Source organism: Salvelinus fontinalis, chromosome 14, assembly GCF_029448725.1.
Source record: "Salvelinus fontinalis isolate EN_2023a chromosome 14, ASM2944872v1, whole genome shotgun sequence".
NCBI lineage: Eukaryota > Metazoa > Chordata > Actinopteri > Salmoniformes > Salmonidae > Salvelinus > Salvelinus fontinalis.
The window spans coordinates 21,537,460-21,549,551 of record NC_074678.1 but is presented as its reverse complement, the minus strand read 5'-3'; the positions used below and the strand labels follow the sequence as shown (position 1 = coordinate 21,549,551).

General features: G+C 41.1%; 1 protein-coding gene across 4 annotated transcripts in view; it reads right to left on the bottom strand.

Moving 5' to 3' along the window:
- The window catches only part of LOC129869607 (UDP-N-acetylhexosamine pyrophosphorylase-like), a 33,370-nt gene that overhangs the window by 19,213 nt on the left and 2,065 nt on the right, over window positions 1–12,092 (bottom strand). Inside the window, exons 1-4 of one of the 4 annotated variants that reach the window (XM_055944153.1) lie at window positions 11,857–11,941; window positions 10,157–10,317; window positions 8,800–9,137; window positions 2,554–2,758 (exon numbers count right to left, since the gene is read on the bottom strand). In XM_055944153.1, coding sequence (XP_055800128.1) covers window positions 2,554–2,758; window positions 8,800–9,082 — 488 coding nt within the window. In that variant the 5' untranslated portion in view covers window positions 9,083–9,137; window positions 10,157–10,317; window positions 11,857–11,941. Of the gene's footprint in view, window positions 1–2,553; window positions 2,759–8,799; window positions 9,138–10,156; window positions 10,959–11,856; window positions 11,942–12,092 lie in introns of those variants that run through there. The other 3 variants (XM_055944154.1, XM_055944157.1, XM_055944156.1) reach the window with 3 other exon arrangements.

Genomic DNA, 12,092 nt, shown 5'->3' with positions numbered 1-12,092 from the left:
TTACTAACGCGTTAGTTCTATTAGCTATGATGACTATAACATTACTTTAGCTAATATGGTGACAATGATGTAGGCTGTGTGTAACGGTTATGATATGGTTTGCCTTGGAAAGGTTTTTCACCTGGTCACATACAGCTGATGTATTGTGCATTGAAGTACACAAACAAAGGGAAAAGGTGAGAGGAGGAGAGCGCGAGAAGGAATACAATGTGGCTGCTATGATAGTGAACTGTGTTTAAGCATGATCAGGTATGTATTCATTCTGCCAATTCTGTTGAAAAAAAGTTTTTTAAAACGGAAGCAAACGGAATAAAACGTGGATAAACATAGCTGAATTTGTCCAATAGAAACTCTCATTTGCAACTGTTGGACTAATGATTACACCCTATATCAACTAGATGCAGGCAAGAGCGTGCAAACCGGTATTGCATGTGCCACTGTCTCACCTCAAAAACATTTCTCGAACTGTGTGCACATACGTTGGTAACTTTCATTCATAGGCTAGGTTGTAGAAACGTCATGATCGGTATAAGGAAAATTAGAGTATCATGTAGTAGCCTAACCTTATCAATGTTACATTGAACTGGGTGAATGGAATATGAATGACAGTCATTCAATATGCTGTAATAGAAATAATGCCATGCTGATGAGAAAAGAGAGAAAAAAAGGCCTCATCTTAAACGACCCTGATCACCCATGACTAGACAAAACCAGAAGTACTTCCTTATGACTGGAATGAATGTCACCTGGCATCTCATGGTGAGCTCTTAGTCCTGACCTCTGACCTTAATTACAGACAGAGCCCAGCCCAACCCTGGACGCCAGCAAGACGTCGCCTTCCGTCAACCCACTCCTGAATCGTCTTAATGACTTCCTTCATCTACTCCACAGGGAATTATAATCCTGCTCCTTTCCGGGATCAAACCACTTCCTTGATAGATACAGGTGAGCGCCTTCAGAAAGTATTCATACCCCTTATCTTTTTCCACATTTTGTTGTTACAGCCTGAATTTAAAATTGATTCAATTTAGATTTTCAGTCACTGGCCTACACACACACACACAATACCTCATAATGTCAAAGTGGAATTATGGTCTTCGAAATGTTTACAAATTAATAAAAAAATGTAAAGATGGAACGTCTTGAGTCAATAGGTATTCAACCCCTTTGATATGGCAAGCCTAAATAAGTTCAGGAGAAGAAAAAAAAAGTGCTTAACAAGTCACATAATAAATTGCATTGAGTCACTGTTTGCAATAAGTGTTTAACATGATTTTTGAATGACTGCCTCATCTCTGTACCTCACACATACAGTCGAGTGAATTTCAAACACAAATTCAACCACAAAGACCAGGGAGGTTTTCCAATGCCTCGCAAAGGGCACCTATTGGTAGATGGGTAAAAAAAGAAAAATAACCAAACATTTAATATCCCTTTGAGCATGGTGAAGTTATTAATTACACTTGGGATGGTGTATCAATACACCCAGTCACTACAAAGATACAGGTGTTCTTCTTAACTCAGTTGCAGGAGAGGAAGGAAACCACTCAGGGATTTCACAATGAGGCCAATGGTGACTTTTAAAACAGTTACAGAGTTGAATGGCTGTGATAAGAGAGAACTGAGGATGGATCAACAACATTGCAGTTACTCCGCAATACTAACCTAATTGACAGAGTGAAATGAGGAGAGCCTGTACAGAATAAAATTATTCCAAAACAGGCATCCTGTTTGCAGCAAACCACTAAATACTGCAAAAAAGTTTTGGGGGGAGCTAAACACAGGCAAAATCCTCGCTAAATACCTGGTCCAGTCTGCTTTCCACCAAATTCACCTTTAAGCAGGACAATAAACTAAAGCCAAATCTACACTGGAGTTGCTTACCACTGGAATTGGCAAACTTACAGTTTTGACTTAAATCTGCTTAAAAATCTATGGCAAGACCTGAGAATGGTTGTCTAGCAATGATCCACCACCAATTTGACAGAGCTTGAAGAATTTTGAAAATAATAAATGAGCAAATGTTGCACAATCCAGGTGTGGAAAGCTCTTAGAGACTTACACAGAAAGACTCAGAGCTGTAATCACTGCCGAAGGGAATTCTAACATGTATCGAATCAGTGGGTTGAATACTTAGCTAATCAAGATAAATGAGTAATTTACAAATATTAGAAATTTCCGTCCACTTTGACAGAGTATTTTGTGTACACAGTTGACAAAAAAATTAATTTAATCCCACTGTGTAACAACAAAATGTGGAAAAAGACAAGGGGTGTGAATACTTCCTGAAGGCTCCTTATCTAGGTCTAGTAAATAATCAGACCGATGAAACTGGAGAACAGAGGGGGAACATAAAAAAAACGTATTTTTGATACAATAACAACATTGTATGGCTTGTTTGATTTCACAAATGGGGCTAAAACAAAAATGAGCTCTTCAGGAATGGATTGAGAAACAGTGCTTTGTGGTCAGTTTGCTGGGGTGCTGTATGTTTTATACAGTATATCCCCCATAGTGTATCATTATGCCCTTATCTGCCAGTCCCACTCTCACCAGGGGATGCAGCACTTGGCTCCATGTCTCTGTTCTGCCAGCTGTTGCAGCCTCAGTATCCTCTCTGCCTGGATCTGGAACAGGGTCTTGTGGGAGGGCAGGCCCACGTCGTACATGCCTTTAGGGTAGGACACCCCCAGCCTGGTTCCCTGGCCGCCCGCTAGCAGGAGAACAGCCACCCTGCTCTGGGAGATACACCGCAGACCTGGGAGCGGGGAGAGACAATAGAACAACAGTTAATGTACAAAACTATAATTTATTTTACAAAATGTAAAGATAATAATAAATTCAAATTTCACAGAATCTCAAAGTGTTTCAAAGGACATTTTTTTTTGGAGAAACCACATGAGATGGACAGTTCTTACAAAGTTCATGGCTTGAATATTGATCTGAGAGAGGTGGTCAAGCTGGAAGAGAAAGTCCAGAGGCAGGCAGGAAGCGCTGTCTCAAAGGTCTCCCACCGTCTGTCTTTTCCATAGTAGAACTCAGTCAGTTTAAGTTTGAGCTAAGCCACTGTAGTCCATGTACCTTGTAGTAGGTACAGTTGAAGTCGGAAGTTTACATACACATTAGCCAAATACATTTAAACTCAGTTTTTCACAATTCCTGACATTTAATCCTAGTAAAAATTCCATCTTAGGTCAGTTAGGATCACCACTTTATTTTAAGAATGTGAAATGTCAGAATAATAGTAGAGAGAATGATTTATTTCAGCTATTATTTCTTTCATCACATTCCCAGTGGGTCAGAAGTTTACATACACTCAATTAGTATTTGGTAGCATTGCCTTTAAAATGTTTAACTTGGGTCAAACGTTTCTGGTAGCCTTCCACAAGCTTCCCACAATAAGTTGGGTGAATTTTGGCCCATTCTTCCTGACAGAGCTGGTGTAACGGAGTCAGGTTAGTAGGCCTCCTTGCCTGCACACACTTTTTCAGCTCTGCCCACAAATTTTCTATAGGATTGAGGTCAGGGCTTTGTGATGACCACTCCAATACCTTGACTTTGTTGTCCTTTAGCCATTTTGCCACAATTTTGGAAGTATGTTTGGGGTCATTGTCCATTTGGAAGACCCATTTGCGACCAAGCTTTAACTTCCTGACTGATGTCTTGAGATGTTGCTTCAATATATCCACATAATTTTCCATCCTCATGAAGCCATCTATTTTGTGAAGTGCACCAGTCCCTCCTGCACCAAAGCACCCCAACAACATGATGCTGCTACCGCTGTTCTTCACGGTTGGGATGGTGTTCTTCAGCTTGGAAGCCTCCCCCTTTTTCCTCCAAACATAACAATGGTCATTATGGCCAAACAGTTGTATTTTTGTTTCATCAGACCAGAGGACATTTCTCCAAAAAGTATGATCTTTGTCCCCATGTGCAGTTGCAAACCGTAGTCTGGCTTTTGGAGCAGTGGCTTCTTCCTTGCTGAGCGGCCTTTCAGGTTATGTTGATATAGGACTCGTTTTACTGTGGATATAGATACTTTGTACCTGTTTCCGACCAGCATCTTCACAAGGTCCTTTGCTGTTGTTCTGAGATTGATTTGCACTTTTCGCACCAATGTACGTTCATCTCTAGGAGAAAACTCGTCTCCTTCCTGAGCGGTATGATAGCTGCGTGGTCCCATGGTGTTTATACTTGCGTACTATTGTTTGTACAGATGAACATGGTACCTTCAGGCATTTGGAAATTGCTCCCAAGGTTAAACCAGACTTGTGGAGGTCTACAATTTTTTTCTGAGGTCTTGGCTGATTTCATTTGATTTTCCCACGATGTCAAGCAAAGAGTCACTGAGTTTGAAGGTAGGCCTTGAAATACATCCACAGGTACACCTGTTAGAAGCTTCTAAAGCCATGACATAATTTTCTGGAATTTTCCAAGCTGTTTAAAAGGCACAGTCAACTTAGTGCATGTAAACTTCTGACCCACTGGAATTGTGATAGTGAATTATAAGTGAAATAATCTGTCTGTAAACAATTGTTGGAAAGATTGCACAAAGTAGATTTGTTAACCGACATGCACATTTGTGGCTGCTGGAGGTCATTTTGCAGGGCTCTGGCAGTGCACCTCCTTGCACAAAGGCGGAGGTAGCGGTCCTGCTGCTGGGTTGTTGCCCTCCTACGGCCTCCTCCACGTCTCCTGATGTACTGGCCTGTCTCCTGGTAGCGCCTCCATGCTCTGGACACTACGCTGACAGACACAGCAAACCTTTTTGCCACAGCTCGCATTGATGTGCCATCCTGGATGAACTGCACTACCTGAGCCACTTGTGTGGGTTGTAGACTCCGTCTCATGCTACCACTAGAGTGAGAGCACCGCCAGCATTCAAAAGTGACCAAAACATCAGCCAGGAAGCATAGGAACTGAGAAGTGGTCTGTGGTCACCACCTGCAGAATCACTCCTTTTTTGGGGGTGTCTTGCTAATTGCCTATAATTTCCACCTTTTGTCTATTCCATTTGCACAACAGCATGTGAAATTTATTGTCAATCAGTGTTGCTTCCTAAGTGGACAGTTTGATTTCACAGAAGTGTGATTGACTTGGAGTAACATTGTGTTGTTTAAGTGTTCCCTTTATTTTTTTGAGCAGTGTATATATATAGACGCCTTGCAATAAGGACGCAATAAGAACCTACACATGCAGACCGTACTTGCTACAAAGTTACTGAAAGCTAAACCAACAACCACACAAACGGAAATTGGATACATTGTAAACACAGGATTAACAAGTAAAAAAATAAAATGTAAATAAAACCTTAGCTAGCTAGCAATGTAGTGAGTGATGAACATGAATTTCTTTGGTTCCTACTGTTGCAGTCATGACGCAAGTGGCGCTATGGCGTCAATTCCTCCCAAAGTTTGACGAGCTGTTTTCAGCAACTGATATTTTTTAAATTCAGGTTTGTTCGTAACAAATTTACTATTTAGCTTCTAGCAATGCAAGCTCCTCATAATGAACAGTTTCGAGTGTCCTGATGAGAAGGCAAATTTTTCTAGCTATGCCAGGCAAAAATTGGGCATTATCAGCTCATTGTTATGGATGTATCCAAATGAATATCAATAAAAAAATCAGCAACTTTTCTGTTACTCTGGCTATCGTGATTGTGTTAGCCGTAGCTAGCTGGCTAGCAAGCAAGGTATAGGAACTTTACCAGCGAGTATGGCAACGGATCAAAGAATGAACGACTGGGTAGCGTCTCTAGCAATCAAAAGATAAGTAGGAATTTGCTTATAAAAATGTATAGATTTACAAAAAAAAGTATTTATACCGGTAAATGTGTGCTTTCATATTGTTTTATTTGGCAATTGTGGTATAAGCGGGATAAATGCCTACATTCTGTACATTACCTTGGAAAAATAGACTCCGAAAAGTCATAAGGTAATGTACAGAATGTCACCATTTATCCCTTACATATTAATTGTTCATTCATAAAAAAACATAAGTTAAAAAAAATGCCATAAATTAAAAACATTCACAAAAATGTACAGGAGCCATCTGCTTAGGCTCCTGCTAGGGAACCATGGCAACTGTAGAACTATGAAATATGGTACAAACAATAGGCCTATAGCTCATTCAAGCAATATAACTCAAACTAAACATACTTGTGATGGTTGCCAAAACTCAAGAACACTATGGACTTTTTATGGCTAAAGTATAATCTACCTTGGCAAGGAGTTCTGATAATCATTGCAGGTGAAACAGCAAGATAAACTCAGAATAACCCATAGAGATTGACTGACTGTAATTGAACTATCTAAACATACCAGGTCAACAACACCCTTATTATACAGCTCTACTTTATTTTACAATAAACTGTTGCTATGTGAGTCAGTGATTAGCCCACAAATACACACACACACACACACACAAGGGTCCTAAGCCATTGAGAGTTGACTGGGAGGTGCTATTGTAGGCTTTGGCTATCCTGATTCATATGCACCCTGGGGTGTATGTATCCTCAGCTTGCTGCTGTAGATGATGGGTGCCCTGACACACACACACTTAAGAACTGACGCAAAGCTGGATGACCTCATGAGTGAGGGCACAGTGAGCAGCACCCCATTTACGTCCCAAGCAGAACCAGAAGCTCCCGCTTTTCTCCTTCATCCCTCAGGCTGGACATCCCCGACTATAGGTCAGGCCTGATGAACATTCAGAGGTTTTACTCCAAGGAAGTAGTCTATTTCAGAAGGCTACGCCAGTTAAATTTCTCAAACAATGCCATATTTCCTAGATCATGAAGAATGAGAAACTGGACAAGGGAATGGTGTGACTGAATTGATGTTCTCAATAAACCCATATCTCAGCTTTCATTATGAATCAGTGTTAAGCATTATAAGTGTCGTTAGAGATGCACCGATACATTTTTGACCGATACCGATATTTTCCTTGCCAAAAAAAATGATACTGATATTTACAATTTTAAAGCATTTAAAAGCATTCTAGTACAGTTAAATAGTTGAAACAAAGTTATTTTGTTGGCATTTATGCATGTCCCCATTACCAGTAAAACATAATCAAAACCTATTTCTTTCACTTACTTGCTGTGATGTTTCATTGTTCATTTGTTCAGTCTCAACCAGGATTTCATCATACATCTGTCATCATCATCATTCAACTCTGTCTGTCAGTGGTCTCTCTTCCTCGGTGTGCACTATCACTGTGTCCATTTCCATCTTGTCCAGCTGTCTAACATTTCACGTAAACCCTGTTTCTTGTCTGCATCAAAGTAGCAGTCCTTGTACCTAGCATCGAGCATGGTGGCGACAGTAGAGGCTCAGAGAGAATGCCACCGAATCGCTTGTTCACAGCCTCTTGTAGAGTAGTTTTGCAAGTTTTAACCCCACGGTCTGAATCTGAAGTTTTGTTGAGCAGGCGTTAATGCCATGTCGGCTTTCACGTCTGCTGCAGATGCAGTTGATTAGCTTATTTCTCAAGTTAGTTGTTCGAATGGAGCTAGGAGTGTGTTCATGTTTCCAAGTTTAAAACATGTTCTCAAATGCAATTAAAATGGCAGCATGAGAACCTGCACATTCTTGAGCATACAATACTCAGCATTCTCATGGGGCTGACGTCACTGGTCCAAATGTCAGTCGTGAATCTAATAGCAGTGCCGCCCAAAGCAAGTAGCTCAGGGATGTGCGTTTCAACAATATTGTGTAACTCTGGTAGAGTAACAACCGAAACGTAGCGCCTACTTGGTATTGTGTACTGGGGCTTGAGGTGCTCGACCAGTCGGCGAATGCCAACATCATCCATGACAGAGAACGATTATCTTGGCGTTAATGGTTTCGCCTTTGAGTTGTCTCGCTGAAAATGTTCCTACTCTTTCAAATGACTGCTCGACTTGAACTTGTTCATTTGTTCGAAGTGCGCCTAGTATTTTTCTGCTTTTGTTCTGTGTAGCACTGTATTTTGTGGCGTCATTACATCATATACCTACGTTATATAGGTATGCACGTCAGCTTTGACATCGAGTTTGCACATCAGCAGTTTTTGCTAATATTGGCCAATTCCGATATATCGTGCATCTCTAGTTATTAGATGGCTAACTCACTGACGGTGCTTTGTGAAATAAAAGCCAGGACCCCACTTAGCCATTTCAACATCACAAGCCATCATGGTTTACCCCCTTTACCCTAAGGGTTGCCAGGTCTTGTTTAACCTCAGGATTTGCATTATCTGAACCCAGTAAATCCTCCATGCTGCGGCTTGTCACTGTGCTGTTTGAAGTGGTTTACCAGAGACATGTTAGATGGGTTAGTTTCAGTATCCCTGCAGAAATAATCATCCCACTACCTGGGAGTGTTGCATAAGGTTTGACCACAGTTAATGCCCTTGCGTAACTGAACACACACACACACACACACACACACACACACACACACACACACACACACACACACACACACACACACACACACACACACACCATAAAACCTTATACGATTTCCCCGTCTGTCTGTTTCATTTCCTGGTAGCATATAAAATAATCGAGGTTGTTGTAAATCGGTGGAATTCAATCCCTTGAATGAAATAAGCTCCAGTTTATAAAGCTAAATAGAAACTGCTTCAGGCTTTGCTGAAGCAATGCATCATTATGACTGAGTCACAAAAGTGTCAACTCCAAGCTAAATCAAGATTGGAGTTTTCATGTATTTGACATACAGTACTTGATCCTGGTCTTGTCCCAACAACCCCCCCCCCCCCAAAAAAAGAGAACCCCTGTACCAGCCAACTCACCCTTCTCTTCCCAGTCCTTGATGCAGTCTCTGTCCCTGGTCACGCTGCCCAACACCTCCCTGGGCACCGGCTCCATGCGGGCGTCCATCTTCTCCTGCTTGCTGCTGTGCGACACCTCCATGGCGCTGCGGAAGAACTTGTTGATCTCCTGGAAGTCCATAGCTTCTAGGTCAGAGGTCATCTCAGCTTGCTGCTCGGGGGTCAGCTCGTCCCAGAACTGCACAAGGTGAGACTGGCCGGCTTCAGCTAGCCTCTGGGCCAGTCTGCTTCTGGTGCTCTCCATGACAATGATCACACTGCTGGGTTAGGGCTCAAATAATATCTTCTAGGGAATCTACCTACCACACCCAGAACAGAATAGGAAAGTGTTGTGAGTGTCAGGAATATGTAACTAGCCTACACAGTCATGATGGTTGACCAAATTACTGGGCACAACTCCTCTGACAACTACCACACCCAATACAATGGAAATGTATTGTGAGGTTCAGAGTCACATCAGATATAAAAACACTTGTACAGCGTCATTTCAATACACTTGTTCTAAATATAAACATAGATGTTGGTAGCTCTCTGGTTCAACAATGGCCATATTTATGACTACAAAGATTGTACAATGTATTATCTGAATTTTAGCCATACAGATGGGCAACACGTATATCATTGATCTCTGTGGTACCATAATGACACGGGTGTGCCTGCCATGTTTCTTCAAGCAAATCATTAGCTAGGTGACTTCATTAGGTACATATATGAGGACACTCCAGTAAGGGACTTGTTACAAACTAGACTACATGCCCATCTGACCATTTTCCCTTTGATTTACATCAACAGAAACTGAGCAGTCAATTTGCCACCCCAATACTGGCGTAAATGTGCTTTATCTTGAAGCCTAGTCTAATGTAATAAGCAGGCCAGAACCATATCCCCGGGACTCCAAGTGGTGTTTACTTATGTTGACACTAAACAGAACATTTCCCCTGTCAGACAATCCAAGAGATAGGAAGTGTTCTAAAATGCAATAGATACAGAAGTCCCTCTTTGATGCACCAAATCTATTTCCAGGCAGGATATTTCTACGTTAGCTAACTATTGTAATACTACACATTTAACACTATCATATAGAGCCATAATTCCTCGGTTATGTTAACTAATAAAAACGGATATTAGCTAGCAACCTGACTAAATGATGACTATCATCATCATACCATTTGTGGTCCTAAACAGTAAGCTAGGGGGCGAATGATGATAATTGAAACCTCGTATTCTACAAACCTGGTTTATATATTTTTTGGGCTAACTAGATTATTCGATGTAAATGTAGCTAAGATAGTAGAAATTTGAGTTCATATAAGCTTACCTTCAACGCTGTGTCTAGGAATCAATTTGGCCGGACAGCGTCTAACAGCAGATTCTTGTATTGGCCACCGTGCCCCCCGCCCCCTCGAGTACACCTCCTACATCGCTTTGACGTGGCACTCGAGTCGAATGGGAACGCCCTGCAGCTCACTTACATTTTGCCTTTACAGTATTGAAGAAAAAGTCAGCAAACTCAAAAAGATCAGAAAGATTAGATTAACCATAAAGATGAACCATGAACAGACTATGGTAGTAAAATAGTTAGGAGACCATCCAACGAGAAAAATTGCCGTCGTTATAATTATTTGTAATTTTTTAACTGTAGATTGATCCCATATCTGTAGGGGATAACAACTATCCATCCAATCAGGTACGAGAAGAAGTAGAAACGTGACGTTTGACTTTAATTACGGAGAAGTCTAAATGAGATCCTTGGGACGTAACAACTCTGATACCCGGTTGAAGTTCACATTTAAAAGTTAAAACCAACTTCTTATTTCGAAAACACCCTATGTGCATCGATATGAGTCAGAAACATTTATTATACTGTCAAAATTGAGCACAAAGTGTAAATAGGATAATTTTGGTCATAAAGTCAGTCTTGTCCAAAACTGAGTTTTGTGAGACTTCTGGTCATGATAGCGTTACAATTGGCGAATTCCTTTGCCCAGGTGTTGCTGACGCCTGTCAGATCTTACAACGCCTGGAAAGGTATTTTAAGTATCAGCTAAGCACATCATATGCGATAGCAATTTGTCAGTCGATGTGAATATTCCACGTTCAAAACAACGGGGAACACGAAACTCTAAAATCTCTGACTTCAGTGCGTTCAAGACAACTGGAAAATCGGATTGAACAGTCATCCAACTCGGAATACAAAGTTGAAAAATTTGACATCTTTCGAGAACTCTGACTTTCCGACCTGAAGATCAGTTGTTTCTACATTTCTTAATTCTATCATTTTACTTTCTAGATTAGTGTGTATTTTTAGATATTACTGCACTGTTGGAGCTAGGAACACAAGCATTTCGCTACACCCGCAATAACATCTGCTAAATATGTGTATGCGACCAATAACATTTTATTTAATTTGTCTCGAACACCAATAGACGGATTAGCTGACAACGTCACAAAGACGATGCACGCACTTCAATGGGGCAGAAGTTTCCGCGTTACTGTGATCCTGGATGGCCAGATCGCTTTCAACAATGACAAAAGCTACCATGATGGAAATCGGAGGTGACTCGTTTAGTTTTATCTTGTTCTTGATACTATGTCTTGCTTTGAGGTGTTTGACTGATGTCACATCTATGGTAATATGGCTAGCTAGCTAACCAACAACTATAATGATGCATTTGAGACAAGTGCTCATTGTGCAAATGTATTTATGTTTTCAATAAACATTGAAGACTAAATATAGTTCACATGTTGTCAACAATCTAAGCCAACCCAGTCTGTTTTGCCCCATAGTTGCGCATGCGTCGGTTTTATTGCTAAACAACCAACCTGTATATGCAACGTCTGAGCAGAGGAACACGACCAACGTAAATGAAGGTTGAGTTTGTTTCAAACCTTCCCACAGCTTGCAGCACACAAGTAATCGGGCGTGTTGCTCTGACCAGGTGTGGCTGACGCCTGTTAGATCTTACAATGCCTGGATAGGTATTTTATGTATCAGCTAGGCACATATGTTATAGCAACCTGTTAGATAGTGACACAGTCGATGATGTGGAAGCAACCATTGGTTGATGCATGCAGCGTCTGAGCAGGGGAAGGTGACCATAATCCGTTCGAATGCAGCTGCATGCGACCCAATCATAATGTCCATGGTCAATTTGGGTTGGGTATGGGGCTAGTCAGGAACCATTGGTAAATTAGAAAATATGTTAAAATTTCAATAGCTCCACATTTCAATGACTTAACTTCAAACCAACTTT